Raw genomic sequence first — 21,304 nt, forward strand, 5'->3', positions numbered from 1 at the left:
CTTGACCATGATTGTGTGTAAATGGATTTGTGGGTTTTGAAGGAGTATAGTCTAAGTAGCATTATGGTAGATCAGAAATCCCTTTTCTTGCTAAATTAAATGTTTTATAATAAATATTTAATTTTCTGTTACAAAACATGATGTAAATTACATTTGTCCTGAGTAGCAGTCAGTCAGACACACTGATCGTTTTGATGGTCTCACTGGGATTTTATACATTTGGTGATAGATTGTGGAGCAGTGAGACACTCTTCCCAACTGCAGTCGTGGGACATTGCTAATTAGAATTGTCAAACTGACCTGAGAAGACTTCAATTTCTTCAAAAATAATACTGTCAAATGGGTACTTGACATGAGTGGCTATCATTAACGTTTGTGTTGGAGAAAAGAAAATGCTGAAGGGAATTGTTTTGTGATTAATATTTATGGGGCAAATAAGGAGCACATTGAGTGAATTGACAGATTTAATTAGTTTTATGGTCAGAAATGGATAATTACAAAGTGATTATTGCTTGTTGGTGTCAAAGTAATATTGATTATATGCTTAAAACAGTGCTGAATTTCTATATTTTACCTGAAACAACACAATAACAATTGACGTGTGTTTAACTGAAATGAACATTTTTTTGAACATAATTCTACCAGGCTGTCATCTTACTACGCAGTGTATTTGGAACTGTCAATCTCTATTTTAAGTTGGTACACCTAAACAAAAATGCACAGATGAGAAATCCAAATGACTGACTTGATGTGAGGGTCCAGGGAATCCATATTTAAACTCTACTAAAGCAGTTTGCAACATTGAATTTGGTTTAAAAACAAATTTGGAAATGAGATTTTAGTAAGAGTAAACGTAATCTTGAAGCTGTCAGAATGTCATGAAAAACCAACTAGTTCACTAATGCCCTTTAAGGAAGGAACACTACTCTGCCCTCTGTATAACACCAGTCTGGCTGCACTCTGATACCTAAGTGCTCTCTAAAGTGCTGTATCATGCCCCTTATTTGTGAAGGTCAGTGTTAAATGGGTCAAAATATCCCCTATCACTTTCTCAGCATAACTAAGAATGTGCACTAAATGCAGTCATGCCACAGATCACAACTTGAGAATTAATGAAATAAAATCAAATAACAAGAAGGAGTAATGGCTAAAACAAATGTAAAAAGAAAATCTCAGCTACAAATGACCTGATAATCCACAGTATATGTTGTTAATCTTTCATTACCACATTGGATCTTTTACTTACTTCCTCCTTTTATTTTTACCTTTTACAGTCAAGCACTTCCTCTTGTACACCTGATAACGTCATTACTCAACCATTAACCTCCACAACTGAGAATGGTGATTCCTCTGCAGCTGATACGCGACGTATTTGCAGTTCAACTTTGTTAAATAAATCTTCGTTCTGTTTTCCCACCAACTCAAATTTAGAAAAGAAATCTTCGAGTTTCCCTCGGTCCACTGTTTTCACTTCCTTGGAAACCTCCTTTATATCTTCGAACTCTTTGCCGTCAGCCCTTAATACCACCTCCCTTTTCCCATTCAGCGCTTCCTTTATGAAGTCTAAAACCATTTCACCTTCCTATCCCCCATTCCCATTACACTTTCTGAGCTGTAGTGATTTGCAGTCTTCTCCAACCTGGTCCTCCTCAACTTTGCCTTCTTCACAATCCACCATATGCTCTTCAACTCACGTGCAGTCATCACTTCATTCTTCAAGCCAGAATACACATTCTTCCAATACTTGGGGAGTTTCATGCCATTCACCTAGAATTCTTCATTCTTCCAGTCAAGCTTCAACACACGTGACTGCAGCAAAATCCACAGTAGTACCATCTCCTCCAACTCAGTTGTCATTATTGACTTCAATTCTAAGGTCTGGAAAGCGGCCTTCTGTGTCACCCAACTCCTCGGAACAATCAAAACCAGTTTCTTCCACAACATCCTTGATTGCCATTGGTTCACAATCACCTAGCAAATTTCCAGTTTCTACTACTCTACAAGTATCATCTTCCTGTCCAAAAGCTAAAACAATTTCCCCCACTCCTCTGACGCCTCTGCCATATTCTTCTGGAAAACTTGCAGGAGTTTCTTCGATCTCCTCAAGATCCTTAACCACTCTTTCATCCCCAGAGTCTGGAAAAAATACTCTTCATTGCTCATTTACATCTTTATCTCAGAAACATGGCAACACTTCCACGGAGTCAACGGAAACTTTACCCAGCTTCTCATCCATAAAACATCATGCTAATTACTCAAGGCTGAGCAATTCTACACCCACAATGATATCATTGTCACATGCTACAAAGCCCCCTACCTTACCCCATTGTCCCTTCCCAAGACATGGACTACTTCCTCCCAGCACAGGACAATTTACTTCATATCGTTTTTCACCAAACAGTTCATTCTCCCCAGCGCAAAAGATAGAGCCTCCTTTATCAGATCTTTCCTTACCCTCTGAAGGATCCAGTAAAATTTCCCCCACGCCTCATTATTCAAGCTTCAATTACTATCCTGGAGAAATTGACACTCTGTCTCTTGTTCCAAAGGTTTCTTCCCTTTCTCCTACTGCAAGACCCTACAATATTTCTTGTCTATCAGAACAGTCTGTTCCATCTTCCACAGCCTCCATGTCGTCTTCATCCACTCAAATTAACTCCTCACCACAGTCTGGTTCCCTCACTCCTACTCCATTGAATGTAAATTCTGTTTTGTCTACACCAAGATCGATTTCTGTTTCTTCTACCCAAAATGAAATTGTGCCTCACTCTTCATCATTAGGATTGAGCTCCCATTCCCATATTCCAAATTATTCTTTCTCTCAAAGACCGTCTAGCCCAGGACAGTTATCGTTCCACCTTTCTCCTTTCTCTAGATCCAATGCTAATGTTATCAATTCAGCTCACCCTACAGCACAGCTCTCTAACCCACGACTTGAAATAACAACATCTAGTTCAGCCCAATCCCCTCCTCCACCATCACATTTCTCAAAGCCTGGTACAAAGTCTCCAGCACAATCTTTATCCTATTCTACTGAGATCGAGCCAAAGAAACCACAAAAGGTATTTTATATCTCCTTCTTTTGCATGTTCTAGATAATGGTGAATGCTCATCACTTGGAATGACCATTTGATACTTTGGCTTTGCTAATTGAAGTAACCTGCATGAATCTATTTATGTGACGAATCTACCTCTTCTTCTTAGCATTATTCATTGTTTTTGATTTTGCTAGAACTGCTATCTCGGTTTTGAGACATCTTGATCAATTCTTTATTGTGTTAAATGCAGATTTCTGAGGTTCAAAGTGCTTAATGGCAATCTGTTATAAAATAAGCATTTCAGCTCTTTTAGCATAAATGCAAAACCTTAGGTGAGGTTCTTAAAAATTGCTTTGAAAATGTTAAAATTATTTCTCTTAACTTTTTTTTACAGCAACTTAAATGCACTACCATGGACAAGTTTTACTTTATGCTCCTCCTTTGGAGTATTTAGCTTTACTCAAGAATTTTTGGAGAATTTAGATAATGCAAGACAATAATTCATAATGTGTTAAATGATGAAATTATTTCTTATATTTATACCTGTACATACATTTTCCCATCGAGTTGCTAGTCCCAATGAGGTAGTCTTCCTGCACAGAGGTCACTCTGTTTAGGGCAAATTACAGATCTCCCAGGAGCAGGTTTTGTTTTTGCAAACCCTCCAACATAGTGTGTGACCTGGTAGAAAGATAACTAAGATGCACAGGAGAAACAATATACTTGTGGACTTTTTCCAACAAAATCTTTTTAATAACTGAAATAATCAAGTTGTAATAAACAGCTTTGTTAGAATTCCATTCTGTCAAGACTTCATACCGAATTCATATACTGATTAAATTGAACAGTATATACTAAAATATTTTTCTTTTTTATTATTTAGAGTTCGTATATTTGGTGGACAATGAGATTGCAATAAAAGTTTAATAAGAGATTTTTTTGTAAATAAAATGTTCTTCACAATAGGATGTTGTGTTTGAGATTTCTGGGTAGATCTGGTTTGCCTGTTAACCCTTAAACTCTGCTTCAGTTTATTGCAAACTTTGACTGTTTTTATTAAATATACTGCAAAGTAAATCTGCAGAACAACATCACTCCTTGCATCTTTAGGATACTGCCCATTTTAACCATTGAAATACTGCATTTCAAATTGAAACCAATGTTAATGACCATTAAGATGAATTTTTTGCAGGATTACAAAAGATAGTTATTATCACATGTAGAAGCCCTTTTATTTAAATTCTCTTCAAATTATAATCTTAGTATATCATCTATATTCAGTAATAAAACTTTTTTTACTGCTAATTTTATTGCATTGCTCACTTTCCCTGCTTGTTCACTTTTTGATTATTTCCTCACTTCTTCTGCAGTACAAGATCAAGTCAAGTTATAAGGCTTTTGCAGCAATACCAACAAACACACTGCTTTTGGAGCAGAAGGTTAGTGTCAGCCATAGGAAATTTTGCATTAACAGTCCTGATTTCCTCTTTATACAAGTGAACATTCTATCGACATTTCCATTTCAGTATTAAATCAATTAAAGGTTAATATTGCTGGTAATGATTTAGGAGGATTGAGCTGCAAGTGAAAGATCTTTAAACCATCATCATATTTAACAATATTTCATATGTTGCTGTATGTTAAATGCTTGCTGTGAGGCGAATACCTTGCCAATACTTTGTTCTGCAGTATGCTGCATTTTGCAATGAATTCTTATTTTTGTCATGGTACAATCCTGAAGCATAGTACTTTCAGTAAAAGACCTGTCAAAGTCGATGTCAATTCTTGCCTTGAAGAATCCTAAACTGCAATCTGAGTTATATGTCTTAATTCAGACACTGCTGGCCTGAACTTTTGGTGTTGAATCTTAAGTGGCTCAGAATCATAGATGTGAATCTTAAAAAAAAAAAGCAGAAGCTGTGCACAGTTTTGCCTCTCCATAGGGTGACAGCATGAATTCAACTGCAATGAAAATACATACATAATCTGAAATTGCAGTGGTACATAATTATTTCACACTTTTACAGTTTCAAGTTTAGTCACTATTCAATCATTTTTATTTCAGTAAAGCAAAACCTCAAGTGTAGCTTGCAACACTGGCATGTTTGGTAATTACTGATACGAATGCTGAAGGCAGGAAGTTTATTTTCTGGAGGAGTTGTGAATCAAAAAAATCTCTGGAAATTGTTTGGCACTGCGCCTTGGCTCAGTAGTAGCACTCTCACCTTTGAGTCAGAATGTTATGGGTTCAAGCTCCATTCCAACAACTTAAATGCAAAATCTAGCCTGGCACTCCAGGGCAATGCTGAGGAAGTACTGGCCTGTCAGAGGTGCTGATATTCAGCGGAAAAGTCTACTTGTCCTCTCAACTGAACAACATAAATGATCCGATGGCAATAGTACGAGTAGAAAATGAGAGCTTTTCTATGTTGTTTCCAATAATTATCCCTCAACGACATCTAAAAACAGATTACTTGATTGACTTTGACCTGGCCCATTATTGTTTGAGGGAGCTTCATCTGCATAAATTGGCTCGTGTACTGACATCATGACGGTGACTGCACTTCAAATGTAATTAATTAGTTCGCATGCATGAGATATAATAGGGTTGTGAAAAAGCAAAGAATATATAAATCCATGACTTATTTCTTCTTTCTTAATTTGGTTTAATTTCTGGAATGGTGAAGGCTACTATTATGCTTAGATCAAACCACTTGCCCCTTTAACACTGAAGAATATTCTCCCTAATGCAATAAAAATGCTGCTACCACCATTCTTTGAAAAAAACCTTTCTTTCTATGAAAAACAAACAAGTTACCCACTAACCTAACTTGGGAAAGCAACCTTTCTAATCATCCCCTTTCTGTGTGGCTGCAGTGTGAGCTATCTATATTGTTTTGCAGGAAATCACTGAGCTCTCTTTCGCGGCTTTTTCCAAACCTGTGATGTCCACCACTTAAAAGGACAAGCCCACAGTTTAAAGGGGATATCACGTACACTATCTCCTCAAAAAAGGTTTCTGTATGGGATAAAAGAACAGTAGCATCTAGACATGCAGAAATGCAGATCACTAAATGTTTTGAGAAGATTTGTAGCTCAGGTTGAGGTTCTGGATGTAGGTTTGCTTGCTGAGCTGGAAGGTTTGTTTCAGCTTCCAGCTTAGCGAGCAACCCTACATCCAGATCACTAAATATCTTGAATCAGTTTATGAAGACAGTTAAAAGTAAATCAGCAATGAATCTAATGCTAATGATGCCATTAAAATGCAAGAGAAGTTATGTTAAACCTATTCGGACCTGTGGTAAGATTGGTAAGCTATAAATTGTCTGGTGTCCATCTTGTGAAAAAGGATATAGAAACACTGAAAAAGTTTCATGAAGATTTCCAAGGATATCTGAGCTGAGAGCGAAAGATCGTACAGATTGAACTTTCCTCTGTTCCAAAAAGTTTTTGCAGGAAAGTAGATTTCTTTGTCGGTTCTGTTTGACTCATGATGTTACTCCACTTGAAGTGTGAGAAATGAACGAAAAAAAATTTGTTATTCTCTAATGATACCAATTGCTGGAGCTTCTAGATGAACTTGTAAGGAGCATACCATCCTCCTGCCCATTTGGGCTCTGTGCCTCAGAAGCAACCAATGTAATCACTCTACTATGGAGGGAGTGAATGCTGATGGTGTTGGTAAAGGTGATAATCAAGCTAGCTGTTTTTCTTTTCTTGATTGCTGTCAAGTTTCTTGCATGCTGTTGGAGTTGCACTCATGTATCATGCTTCTGACTTGAGACAAGGTTGTGGCGTTGTGGTAATAATGCTGGATTAGCACTCAGTATTTAAGATGGATGTCCAGAAGGTACTCACTGTGATTCTAAATATAAGACTGTTATCAAAAATAAGAGTTCAGAAATTTGGAGACAATACTTTGATGTGGGTAAAATATTGGTTTGATATAGGAAGCAGAGAGTAGAGATAGCAGACGTGATAAGATTGGGAAGATACAACTAGCATTGTCTTTTGATGATTTAAAGCCTTAAATTCTAATTTTTTTCTATCATAAATTAGATAATGGAGTAGATGTCATCAGGTTAGACATTATAATGGATTATATATGGGTTACGAAGTTGATAAATTGAGTGAGCAAAATTGTAGCAGTGAGAAAGAATAATCAGCCACTCTACTATTAAGACATCTGTATTGGAGTGTTTTCTGAATGCTGAGAACAGCAAAGTGTAAAAATCAGTAAAAGCTGTACTTAAAAGTAAGGGCACTGGGAGATGAAGGGGTGGAACTCTAAATGGGTCCTAACCAGAACTCTGTACAGAATGGCATCATAGCAGAGTACCAAGTTCTGGTTAGGACCCATTTAGAGTTCCAAGTACACTAATGGCCACTTAAAATAGACTGTGCCTCTGAGAACATCTTATCCTCGCAAATCACCTTTTCTTTTCTCGACTCTAACCATGAACTCCATTACCTGGCCACCTGATCCATCCCCTCTCCTTGGTCATTGTCTGAAGCTTAGCTATTCTGTTCATAATGCTTTAATGATACTTTTGGCCACGCCTCTGGTCCCATTTCCCTTAAATCTCTTACTTTAGCTGTTATAAAATTCTCATACCTTGGCCCATCTACTGGTAAAACTCTGATCTATGCATTTGTCATTTTTAGACCCATCTCTTCCATTGCTTTCTGGGTCATCCTCCCATTGTTCACTTTTGATAAACTTGAACTTTTGGTAAACCTTCAAATCTTTGCTATCCTTATCTTTTTAGAGTCATAGAGATGTACAGCATGGAAACAGACCCTTCGGTACAACCCATCCATGCCGACCAGATATCCCAACCCAATCTAGTCCCACCTGCCACTACCCAGCCCATGTCCCTCCAAACCCTTCCTATACCCATCCAAATGCCTTTTAAATGTTGCAATTGTACCAGCCTCCACCACATCCTCTGGCAGCTCATTCCATACACGTACCACCCTCTGCGTGAAAAAGTTGCCCCGTAGGTCTTTTTTATATCTTTCCCCACTCACTCTAAACCTATGCCCTCTAGTTCGGGACTCCCCCACCCAAGGGAAAAGACTTTGCCTATTTACCCCTCATAATTTTGTAAACCTCTATAAGGTCACCCCTCAGCCTCCGCCGCTCCAGGGAAAACAGCCCCAGCCTGTTTAGCCTCTCCCATTAGCTCAAATCCTCCAACCCTTTCAAGTTTCACAACATCTTTCTGATAGGAAGGAGACCAGAATTACACGCAATATTCCAACAGTGGCCTAACCAATGTCCTTGTAGCACTCCACTGGTCACAGGCCTCCAGTCTGAAAAACAACCCTCCACCACCACCACCCTCTGTCTTCTACCTTTGAGCCAGTTTTGTATCCAAATGGCTAGTTCTCCCTGTATTCTGTGAGATCTAACCTTGCTAATTAGTCTCCCATGGGGAGCCTTGTCGAACATGACCTCCCAACCCCTGTACTCAATACTCTGACTAATAAAGGAAAGCATACCAAATGCCTTAATCACTATCCTATCTACCTGCAACTCCACTTTCAAGGAACTATGAACCTGCACTCCAAGGTCTCTTTGTTCAGCAAGACTCCCTAGGACCTTACCATTAAGTGTATAAGTCCTGCAAAGATTTGCTTTCCCATAATGCAGCACCTCACATTTATCTGAATTAAACGCCATCTGCCACTTCTCAGCCCACTGGTCCATCTGATCAAGATCCTGTTGTAATCTGAGGTAACCCTCTTCATTGTCCACTACAACTCCAATTTTGGTGTCATCTGCAAACTTACTAACTGTACCTCTTATGCTCGCATCCAAATCATTTATGTAAATGACAAAAAGTAGAGGACCCAGCACCGATCCTTGTAGCACTCCACTGGTCACAGGCCTCCAGTCTGAAAAACAACCCTCCACCACCACCCTCTGTCTTCTACCTTTGAGCCAGTTTTGTATCCAAACGGCTAGTTCTCCCTGTATTCTGTGAGATCTAACCTTACTAATTAGTCTCCCATGGGGAGCCTTGTCGAACACTTTACTGAAGTCCATATAGATCACATCTACCGCTCTGCCCTCATCAATCCTCTTTGTTACTTCCTCAAAAAACTCAGTCAAGTTTGTGAGACATGATTTCCCACTCTCAAAGCCATGTTGACTATCCCTAATCAGTCCTTGCCTTTGTTCACTTACCTGTGGCCCAACCCCTCTTTATCCACCTAAACCTCTCCGGACCTGCAAACTTCCAAAAGCTTTACATTCCCCCAACTCTGGGCTCTTGTGCATCCCTAATTTCCTTCAGATTACCGTTGAAACCTTTCATTGACTCAGTTCCAAACTTGCGATCTTGCCCCTTAAATATCTCCTGCATCTTGCCTGTCTCTCGTTCAAGATGCTCCTTAAAATTTGAGGGTTTTTTCTGATAATGCTACTGTGAAGTTCTTTAGGACATTTGACTATGTTAAAGGCACTATAGGCCATTCAGCTATAATGCGTGTTTCGTTAATGCAAATGTAATGTGATTGCCGAATTGGGGACATTGTTTCTCAAGCACAATCTTTTAAAACATGTGTTGGCTGTAACACAATTACATCACCAACACTTTAAGCGCTGAAGATTCTGCTGGAGTGCTGTGGGTTCAGTGCCTCACAGGGACCTGGGTTTGCTTTGAGTCATCGGAGCTAGTGGAAATCATCACTCAAAGGTGTTCAGGAGGCGAGAGGAGGTGAGGAAAACTGTCCCGACTCCAGGAAAGTATACACAACCTGCTCCTGCTGCAGATGATGGGGGTCAATGTCACGGAGGACCTCCAGGAGGGCCAGCAAGCCTCGCTCTTTGCTTCGGAGGCCTCCAAGATAATCTTCCGGTCCAGGGTCTGCTCCGTGGAGCAGGACGAGACGTGCTCACGTTTCTTCTTCCAGAAGGTGCACAAAGAGAGCTCCGTGTTCATCAGCCTGAAGGAAGATGATGGCTCGGTAACGTTATCTCAGGCTGACGTCATGAGGATCAGCAAATCCTTCTATGCCAGTCTGTACGACTCTAAGCCAACCAACAGCGCAGCCTCCCAGTTGTTCCTGTCCTCTATCACGGAGGTCTTAGATGACAGAACACAGGAGAGGCTGGACCAGCCGCTTTCTCTGGATGAGCTGACCAAGGCCATCGAGTCCTGCGAAAAGAATAAAACTCCCGGAAGCGACGGCTAACTGGTCGAGCTCTACTCTGCTCTGTGAGACTTGATTGGCCTGGGCCTGCTGGAGGTGTATGTCAGTATGATTCTGGCAGGTACCATGAGTGAATCCATGAGGAAAGGCATCATCAGCCTCATCTACAAGCGGAAGGGGGAGAGGGAGGAAATCAGAAATTGGAGACCAATCTCACTATTGAATGCGGATTACAAAATCTTGTCAAAGGTCATTGCCAACCGGGTCAGGTCTGCTCTGGGATCGGTGATCCACCATGACCAAACCTGTGCTGTACCGGGCAGGAAGATCGCCGAGAGTCTCGCACTCCTCAGAGATACAATCGCCTATGTGCAGGATAGGGGGTTGGACACGTTAGCGCGGATGAAATGATATCAGTCCGAGCCCAGAGTGCGGTTCAACAATCGGTAATGTTTATTGATACAGTAATATCGGCGGAGACCAACCGAGGTCCAAATCTCGGCTGTTCTGCTGTTCCCGCGCGCTGCTACACATTATATACCTTTCTTTGTCAGGATGTGAGGATTTTGAGTATGAATGGGATGATAGTTCCCCATCATCGCTGGAGTAGGTGCAAATGGTGGGTTTCCTGCCATCCCAGGAGAGTTGCAGTGTACACACAATAGGGTGCTAATTGGATTATGTAAACGGGTCAGGTACTATCTGCTTGTCTCTCTCTGTGAGGGTTGGGGGCTCGCATTCCCCTTTGTTCCCTTGGGGTGCTGGTGTGTATTAGTCTATTCGTTCCTGTCTGATGGATGCCTGTCCTTTGTGTCAGGATGGTTCTGTATTGATGAATGTGGGTGTGTTTCAGTCAGTCTCTTGATTTGATTAGGAGATGGGTTTCCATATTAATTAGCTCCGGAGTTTCGGTCTATGAGTCATGGTTAGTGTCTGGCCTAGTGTGGATTTGATCTGTCCTCTGGCTCCCATCTCCCGGTCACGTGGGCGGACCGGCAGCTGCTGAGTTCTGTGGGTTTAAGCTGCGGCTGCCATTTAAAACACAAAATGAATTCCTAGTTTTACCGATGTAGGCATAGTCCTGTGGCAAATGCAGGGCGGCTCTGATGCCCGCTTGCAGTCCCCCCTTCGGCAAGGGGTTGGACACGTCCACACCCCCGATGCCGATACCTTGAAAGTCGGTTCCTCGCTTGGTACATTCTGCCGGCCGTCGTGCTGCAGTCATGGGGCCTTTGGTTAGTCCCGGGAGATGGTTACATTAACTCGAGCCCTGTGAGCTCGTGGTGCCTGATCGCCCGCCAGGAGTCTTTGGCGTGGAGCATGGTCTTTCTGGCCTTTCATTTCTTGTGCTGACGGCATGAGTGACACGCCACCAGGAGCCAGGCCAGAGCCAACAGTAACTGTATGCCTACAATGGTGTGCGAGATGATTCGGATCCAGGGATGTATGTTTTACATTTAGGCCCCAATTCCACACCCTCTGTGACCAGCCCTGGGATTGCAGAGCTGTCTCTGTGTCCTCCTCTAGGTCCTTTATATGTGATTGTAACTGGTGGTACAGTTTCACTGAGTGTCCTACCCGGGTCCTAAGCACCCGTAAGACCTCGGCCAAATGTGGAATGGGGGCTTGTTCGGGCTCCTGATATTCCCTGAGGGTGTCCCTGAATTTCTCGGTAGTTTGTATGGACTCGGGGTTCCGTCGTCGGACCTCTGAGATGTGAGTTTGCCCAATTGTGACTGGGCGCCTGGGGGTGAAGCAGAACTCGTGCTGGTGAATCGGGCACTGCAGTCCGTTATACCAAAATGAGGTTTCAAGAGTGGAGAATTGATGTTTCGGGCATAAGCCCTTTTTTCAGGAATGAGGAAAGTGTGTCCAGCAGGCTAAGATAAAAGGTAGTGAGGAGGGACTTGGAGGGGCTTTGGAAATGCGATAGGTGGAAGGACCTCCACACACATCATTTATTGCATCCGCTGCACCCGATGTGGCCTCCGCTCTATTGGGGAGACAGGCCGCCTACTTGCTGAACGTTTCAGAGAACACCTCTGGGACACCCGGACCAACCAACCCAACCATCCCGTGGCTCAACACTTCAACTCCCCCTCCCAGTCCACCAAGGACATGCAGGTCCTTGGACTCCTCCGTCGTCAGACCATAGCAACACGATGGTTGGAGGAAGAGTGCCTCATCTTCTGCCTAGGAACCCTCCAACCACAAGGGATGTACTCAGATTTCTCCAGTTTCCTCATTTCCCCTCCCCCCACCTTGTCTCAGTCAAATCCCTCGAACTCAGCACCACCTTCCTAACCTGCAATCTTCTTCCTGAACTCTCCGTCCCCACCTCACTCTGGCCTATCACCCTCACCTTGACCTCCTTCCACCTATCGCATTTCCAACGCCCCTCCCCCAAGTCCCTCCTCCCTACATTTTATCTTAGCCTGCTGGATACACTTTCCTCATTCCTGAAGAAGGGCTTATGCCCGAAACGTCGATTCTCCTGTTCCTTGGATGCTGCCTGACCTGCTGCGCTTTTCCAGCAACACATTTTCAGCTCATGTGCATATGTGACTAGTTTGAACGGGCCTCAGGGGCCAAGGTAAATCGAGGCAAGAGCGAGGCTGTGCTCTTCGGGAACTGGGCCAACCAATCCTTGATCCTGTTCATTGTCAGGACTGACCACCTGAAGATGCTGGGTATTTGGTTCGGAGGGGTTGGGTCATGCGCCAATTCTTGGGAGGAGCGTATCAGGAAAGTGAGGCAGAAACTGGGCAGATGGAAGCTACGGTCGCTCTCCATCGCGGGAAAAAAAACCTGGTCATCAGGTGTGAGGCACTGTCAGTGTTGTTATATGTGGCACAGGTCTGACCTATTCCCAGAACCTGTGCGGTCGCAGTTACCCAGGCCATCTTCCATTTTATATGGAGATCAAAGATGGCCTGGGTCCGAAGGGACTCGGTGTATAAAGATCTGGGCAACGGGGGAAAAAACACACCAAATGCTGCCCTCACCCTGATGGCCACCTTTGTGTGTAGCTGCATCAAGCTGTGTGTGGATCCCCGGTACGTGCACACCAATTGTCACTATGTACTGAGGTTCTACCTGTCCCCAATGTTGCGAAGGATGGCCCTGGCCTTGCTGCCGCAGAACGCTCCAAGTTTCGTTGGACCGTCCGTATCACCTGTCCTCTGTGGAGAAATTTATGAAGAAAAGCATCTTTGACCACCAGTCCATCAGGGAGTGGTCAGTACATAGTGTCCTTGAGACTCTTCGGGAAAAGGAGAGGGCGGATCCTATCAAGTGGCTCCCTGGACAGACTGTCAAAGTCGTTTGGCAGAATGCCTCATTGCCAGAACTTTCCAACAAGCACCAAGACATGACTCTTTGCTGCACCGCATGCTGCCCTCGAAGCGGCTGCAGAGGCGACGAGACTGTCACGCACCACCTTCTGGAATGTGCTGACGCAAAGGAAGTCTGGAGACAAATGCAGTAGTGTTTGTCGAGGTACATCCCAAGCAGCTCCATGACGCAGACTCCGTGCTCTCCGGTCTGTTCCCCAGGACGCACACCAAGATGATCATCAACTGTGCCTGGAGGATCATCAACTCACTGAAAGACATCTTCTGGTCTGTCCGAAACCAGTTGATCTTCCAGCTGAAGGAGCTGACCCCGACTGAGTGTTGCGGACTGGCACATTCCAAGGTCCAGGACTACGAGTTGAGGGACGCGCTGAAGCTTGGGGCAGCTGCTGCCAAGGCGCGATGGGTAAAGACCACCGTGTTACGTCTGCCTGCCAAAGAAGAACAGGGGGCCCACTCCGTAAGTGGGCTCCACTGATGCCTCAGCTAAATATATGAATGTCAAATGTACAGACCTGTGTATACGAATGATTAATTCTGATCTCTGTATGTAAAGAAATGGAATGTATACGTATGTATGGCTCCACCAATTGTACAGATCATCAAAATATTTTATGAATAAAGTATATTTTTTGAAATAAAAAAATCTTTATACGCTGTTTCCAAAGTGTGATTTTTCTATAATAGGGGATTACACAAGAATGGAACCATCGCATTATAGAAGATCTACCTGTATATAGGCTAAGTTTTTGTTGTTAAAATATGTGGAAGTCTCTTCCATGTTATGAAAGTATTGCTGCCACTAGGTAATTACCTGATCTGACCAGCAGGGGTAGGTGTGGCATACTAGAAGAATGGAATACATTATCCTTCCTCTTGAGTTTTAAAGTGCTATTTGCATTACCTTGCTTTTCCAATTTTAACAATGTTAAAGAACAATTTTCTGGTATAGTTAATCTAAATGTATTTTTTAAACAAGTTGACGACATTGACATACACTTCAGTTGAAATCAAGCATGAGGTCCATTTTACAGAATAACCTGTAATCTTATTGGGCAGATTGAAATGACCATGTGACTGAAAGCAATTTGATATGCAAGCATTAATTAAAATTAGACGAGGTTGAACTCAGCGCCAAAGTGACCATTTTAATGCTGCAGTAATTGTGAAATTTTTACTGGTTTAATAGTTGACATTTACTGTTGTTAATGCCATAGCAATCTGAATGGTCCATTTAGTTGTAAACTTATAGAGTCATAGAAACCTAGAGGACAGAAGGAGGCTGTTTGGTCTATTATTCTTATACTGGCTCTTTGAAAGCTAAGTTAAGACTAGTTTCATCTCTATGAAACAGCAATCATGCTTTGCCCCGCATCCCTCTTTTTTTTCCCCTATAACCATGTAAACTCCTGAATATATGGGAAAGCCTGCACTCCTGCATTCAAGACCTGGCTCAACTCCTTTTTAAACTTACTATGGAATCCACTTCCACAATCTTTATTAGTTAGCGGGTTCCAAACTGTCTTTTCCACTCTGAATCTTGCCAATGATTTTGAATCTTTCACTACTGGTTAGTTACTTTTATTTTTCCATCTGCTCTATCAAAATGTCTTATTTTGAAAACCATCTTGAGTCAACTGTTAACTGTTCTCTATTTCGTGCAGAACATTCTTAGCTTTTTCAGCATTCCTCATAACCAAGCACTTCCATCCCCCAGTAAACATCCTTTCTATTGCATTTTTAAATCCCTTAAACCTTTGTGGAAAATATGGTACCACAATACTTTATCTGAGGCCTCCTTACTGATTTATGAAGTTCCTTTCAAGAATAGTGTTACATAAATAGCAAATATCCTGCCCCTATGGCAGAATTCCTGTCTCCAGTGATGATTGAAAAGTTATAATGAACTTTAACATTTAGTCCACCTGGATGTATTCCACCTGGAATAGATAGTTTTCAAATATTCAATCATGCTAATCTACTTAGTGTCTTCAGCATGCCATTCATGAATCACATTTACCATTATGAAAAAGTCTATTTATATCTATCACTACTGATTTCCTGATGGCTCAATTTCTACTTCTCTTCTGCAGTGTACAGTTAAAAATCTTTGTGCTCAAGGATCTGATTCTTATTACATCCCTTAAAGGTAGTGTCACTTTTCCCAGTATTCAAAACTGAAAAACTGGTTAATGAATGCCACTGATGTGAAGGATTTCTGAACTGCTTGTCTTTTCCTCCAACTCTTGTTACTTACCCCTCACCACTAATAAGTGTTGGGTGACCATGTTCTGAACTATATATAGCTGAAAATGTGTTGCTGGAAAAGCGCAGCAGGTCAGGCAGCATCCAAGGAGCAGGAGAATCGATGTTTCGGGCATGAGCCCTTTGGGCTCAGCCTGACCTGCTGCACTTTTCCAGCAACACATTTTCAGCTCTGATCTCCAGCATCTGCAGTCCTCACTTTCTCCCTGAACTTATATATATGAGAAAACCCGAACTTCTGGATTCACTCTAGTGACTTCAGCTGCACCTCTAGCTTTGAAAATCAGTATTTAAGCTCAAGCAATTTCCTGATTTTGTGTTTCTTTTAGGAAGCATAAAGTGTACAGTGTGCTTTCATGTAGAAAGTAGTGGATTCCAAAAAGCCTGCTGTAGTAATCCGTTCACTGATCTCTAAATTACTGACACCCTGACCATTTAACCATTTTATTCTCTCATAGGACATGGGCAATGCTGGCTGGCCACCATTTATTGCCAATCCTTGATGCCCTTGAGAAGATGGTGGTGAGCTGTCTTCTTGAGCGTGTGCTGACTATAGAAATACTATTAGAGAGAGAATTTCAGCATTTTGACCCAGTAACATTAAAGTTTAATACATTAAGACAGTACCAAATTATAAGGTTTTAAGAAACTGGCCTCTGAAAGACTAAGCGATATTTAAATAGTAAAAAAAAATTAATTACGTGTGTAAAGCATAATGAAAATTGCCATCTAGTGAGTTTCAATGTTGAAAGAATGAACAATTTAATAAAAACAACCTAAAATTTACTGTTACCCGCGGTGGCACAATGATTAGCACTGCTGCCTCACAACGCCAGAGAGCTGGGTTCAATTCCCGCCTCAGGCAACTGTCTGTGTGGAGTTTGCATATTCTCCCTGTGTCTGCGTGGGTTTCCTCCGGGTGCTCCGGTTTCCTCTCTCAGTCCAAAAATATGCAGGTTAGGTGAATTGGTCATGCTAAATTGCCCATAGTGGTCGGTGATGGGGTAAATGTAGGGGAATGGGTCTGGGTAGGTTGCTCTTTGGAGGGTTGGTGTGGACTTGTTGTGCCGAAGGGCCTGTTTCCACACTAAGTAATCTATCTAATCTAATCTAAGAAATCTATCTGTTACATAACCATGACGTTACCTTTGAATTATTTTGTCAATTTTAAATTTTAAATTCTTTCTCTGACTCCAACCTTTGCACCTTGCACTGTTTCCCCTTAAACTCTCTCCATTCTAACTGATTTTAGAAAATTGCTGCAGTTGTACAATATTTGATAATATTTCTACAGGTAGTAAATTAGTGGAGATTTTCAAAAAATATCCTACGCTTTTTTTATTCAATACCATCTTTCGTACCTGGATATTTCCGTTTCAGTATCTGAATTAATTCATGCTCTTTGTCTCCTTTATTGTTTGTCCTTCTCAATCATTAAATCCCATGGATTAAGATAATAGAGTGTTGATGCCGTTATCCACTAGGGTTTCAGATACCTGGTTACTCACAGTTCAGGGAACATAACGAGCAAGCCATTGTTGAGTTTCAGGATGAAGAAAAAAGGCATAATTTTAACATTCACATTACAAGGTGTTCTGCTGCAACAAAATCTGTGCTATTATTTCAGTTTTGCACCCTGGAAGCTCCATTGTGTGAAATACTTACGGTAGAATTGCAGTTTTATGAAAACTATTTTCGGGCATCCAAAGAACAGAAGGTTGTGCAATGTTTTTCTGGAAGGAATGGGTCAACTGGTGAGAAAACAAAAGCAATGAAGATGATGTCCAGGTGATGGAGGAAGAAAGATCATTAGTTAATACAAGTTGAGCAAAGGTGACATGGTTAATTTTGTCATATTGTAAAACCTGAAAAATTGCTCAAGATGATTATTGAAGGAAGATTAGAGACATGTAGAATAAAAGAGAAAGAGGATGATTAAGCAAAACAACTTGAAATTGATAATGGGAAGCTTCCACATGAAACTGAAAAGGAAAGATGCAAGATTGTGAGAGGTTGGAGGCATGGCCTTAGGCAATTAATTTTTTAATACCATTTTGGTTCATTTTTTTCCAGTTAATAGGCTTTTCCCTCTGTGTCTACTTTGTATTATATATTTGCTTTCTTTTTCTCCTTTTTGGTCTTTTCAGTAGTCTGGTGTTCTTTTTGTTAAGCTTGATTTCACTTTTATTCTTCCATTTCCATTTCCATTTAATTTGTTATATTTGTACATTTTTTCAATTTTTAAAACATTGAGTTCTGAATTTTCTGAACAAGTGTTCAACCTTCCATACTTTTAACTCCTGTGGTGTTGGTGTGTTACAGTTTACTTGGAGTCTTGGCTGCTGTGATGATATGTATTTTTATATGCATGCTGTAGTCTGGAGCTATGGATAATGTTGTTGGAGGTTCTGACATTCTTTCCATTTTATGGAATCACTCCCAGTCTTGCTGCTCGTTGTTAGCATGTGCTAGAAGGATTGGCAGTTTGTTTGGTTGGGTTATGAACGCATCTTCCTTGTCCTGGGGTAGAAAGTGAACTCAGAACATTTGGCTTGGACACAGCTATTCTGAACCACAAGACCAAGTTACTTGTAACTCCTTTAAAAGATTTCATTCTGAAAGATTGATGTTTATGTGAAAGAGTGCAAATACTTTGTGAAACATTGAAGTTAACAGGACACCTGGGTTCCTCGGCATTTCTTTGCAATATGATTCGCAGAAGTGAACAATGAAGATTACCATGTTTGTTTGATGTTTAATAATCTTGCTCAACTCTATGTGCTGAGAAACTACAGCTTTCCAATTGCCTCAAAATTCTTTAGAATTTCTTCTAATATGAATTTTAACAGCAACAGTAAGACTGAGTTTAATACCTTCCATTAGTAAACTTAAGATTGTAAAGAAAGAATGAAAAAAAATCACTTAGTCTATCCTTTTGATTAATTCCATGTATTGTAGGTGACCTATTCTACTTTTAGGGAAGAAAGTGTCATTTGTATTCAACCCAAGGATGGGCAACATAATGAATGGGTATTTTCATGTCCTTATGCTACAGGATCAGAAGATAGAAAAAAATAATTTGGTAGGTAGGGCTAGGGGATGATGTTGGTGTTCCTAAGTTACTAGGATGTACTCTTTTTGACCAGGGTAGATCTTTAAATCCACGTGAGAAACTTTTGGGTTTGTTTGTGAAACATTTTGCACTTATTTTTACTAGGCCATTGATGAAGCAATCAGTGACTCTGAGGAATCTGCAGCAGCTGGCACATCTGAGAAAACTCACTCACAAGTAAGCTTTGTGAATACAACATGAATAAGTATTGCTTGGGTTGTGATATGCTATTATACAATTAATATGTATAACATGGTTTACCTTCACACAGTTCCTACTTGAATCAGAGAGTCTCAGGCAGCAGACTGAGGAACTATATGCTACTATTGAACAATTGCTTGAGGATCCACTGCCAACGGTAATGAAGGAATTGAAAAATAGTTTTCTTTTCAGTCTTACTCCCTGCTCTCACCAAACTCATGTTAACGTTTAACAATGTCTTCACGTTTCATCCTCCCCTGTTCTAGCGTTCCTCAAGTTCTACTCCCAACTCCTTGCAGAAGCTTCAGTACTCAGAAGCGTACAAAGTACGTGAGTGAAAATGCATGAATTATAGACACTTGCATGAACCTAGGGAGTATGAAATTTTTGCTGAATTGGTGGAGAAATTCAGCAGGTCAAACAGCATCGGTGGGAAGAAAGGAAAGTTAACTTTTTTTGAGTCTGGTGACTCTTTATCAGAACAATAAGAGCATGTCCATTTGCTCATACACTTTTTAAATATTTTCAGTACCACTCTTAAATTTCTGTGGAAGCCAACACTCCACTTGCTTGCTTCATCAAAGTTCTGTGTTGATATACTTGACTAAACTCTACTGCATGTTTTGTGAACTTTTGGTTCTGATGTCGTGTTGTGCAGTTCGATGTTTTTTTTTGTATTTTTCTAATTGATCAGGCTTTATTTTTATGGTTATTATTGTAACGAAATTGTATTATGACCTCCGTGTAGGAATAGCCCAAAATTATCACATGAAGTGAAATAACCCCCTTGTAATGTTATTGTGGCTTTGAGATGTATTTTGTCCAGGGTTTTTTTTAATGGAGGAAGTTTGAAATAGAGGCGTTGAGCTGTCTGCTCAAAACTAATAAAGTAAATAGTTTGTGAGGCCTTAGGGTTTCTTAAATTAAAGTTGGAACAACAGAAGCAGCCTAAATTGTTGGGGTCAAGCTCCCACTGAACCAGGAGTTATAGTTTTAGCTTTCAGCAGTTGCTGGGGTCTTGAAGCTGGATGTGCAAGTTTTTATTTTTCTCTCTGTTAGAGCTAAAGGTCGGGGTTCTCTTGTGAAATAGTTCCACAGAGGCAGATATCTTATCACTAAGCCATCCTTTATTTACACGTGCATAGTACTTGACACTAATCTGGCTTCCTCCGAGCCATTTCTCAGAGTAAGCAGAACCGCTGACATTGTTTTTTTTTCTTTTTCCTTTTCTTTCTTTTTCTTTATTCAATTTTCATCACCAGGAAAATAGGAAAACACCCAAGTGGCCAGTGACAAGCAGTGCCCTTCACGAAAGGCAATGCTGTGTGATCAAACAGTAAAGGGGAGGGCAGGGATTAAATCAAAATAGAGTTGGAGACACTCTGTTTATATCTGTAAGCCAGGGCTCCCTGATTGGACATGATTAGACCCAATCAGGGAAAAAATATTCTATGAGATCCATCTGGATAGCTTTGTTAGAATCACTACATCGCTCCGCCTCTAAATCTGGGGACATAGGCCTATGATTTTTCTTGTCACCTCTCCTGGGGCATTTTTGAAGTGTGTCCGGTTCCTGTCACTCAGTCTTGAATACAGGTGGCATGTATTTGATCATAGTTGCGTGTGTATGTATCACAAATGTTACCAGGTTCAGGATGAGGGGGAGGGGGGAGGAAAAGGTGCAAGTTGGACTGATGAAGCAGTGGTTCCCCTCCCACAGTGTCTATGGAGTAGGACTTTTGCTCCTTTGCTATGTTCACCAGACTTAATGCCTTACTTATCTTCACTGCTTCCATATTGTTTTCAACCTGTTTTCCTATCCTACCTTGGGCAACTCTGTCTTCATACCCCAGTAATTGCTTTTATTTAATTTTATGGCACTAGTTTGAGAACAACATTTCTTTCTCTCAATCTGAGTGTGAATTTCTTGTCTCATTGTTTTCTTGTTCTCATTGTTTTCTTGTTGTTCCTTTATATGAGGTTAAATGTTAATTCTGTAAACTAAAATAGCTGGTTCCTTGGTTGACTCTAGAATGTAATGTTCTAAGAAACTTTGCTGAATATATTCAATTAACTCATCCTCTGATCTGTCTTTATTAAGTTTGATGCATCTAATCTGTATGAAAATTAAAAATCAGTCATGACTCGAGCAGTGCTTTTTGTTAAATACAATC

General features: G+C 41.0%; 1 protein-coding gene across 10 annotated transcripts in view; it reads left to right on the plus strand.

The window, feature by feature from the left end:
* mlip (muscular LMNA-interacting protein) overlaps positions 1–21,304 on the plus strand; it is a 174,375-nt gene that overhangs the window by 76,460 nt on the left and 76,611 nt on the right. For 8 of the 10 annotated variants that reach the window (XR_015752738.1, XM_043679432.2, XM_043679408.2 and 5 more), the window contains 5 exons: positions 1,275–3,062; positions 4,409–4,477; positions 19,035–19,106; positions 19,201–19,287; positions 19,397–19,456. Coding sequence is in view for 9 of the 10 variants with exons in the window: in XM_043679432.2 (XP_043535367.1) it covers positions 1,275–3,062; positions 4,409–4,477; positions 19,035–19,106; positions 19,201–19,287; positions 19,397–19,456 (2,076 nt within the window). In the remaining variant the exon portion in view is untranslated. The remainder of the gene's footprint in view (positions 1–1,274; positions 3,063–4,408; positions 4,478–19,034; positions 19,107–19,200; positions 19,288–19,396; positions 19,457–21,304) is intronic. The other 2 variants (XM_087978423.1, XM_087978424.1) reach the window with 2 other exon arrangements.

The sequence above is a fragment of the Chiloscyllium plagiosum genome, unplaced genomic scaffold (assembly GCF_037043375.1).
Source record: "Chiloscyllium plagiosum isolate Xiang-an unplaced genomic scaffold, Cpla_swu_hap1 HiC_scaffold_3, whole genome shotgun sequence".
NCBI lineage: Eukaryota > Metazoa > Chordata > Chondrichthyes > Orectolobiformes > Hemiscylliidae > Chiloscyllium > Chiloscyllium plagiosum.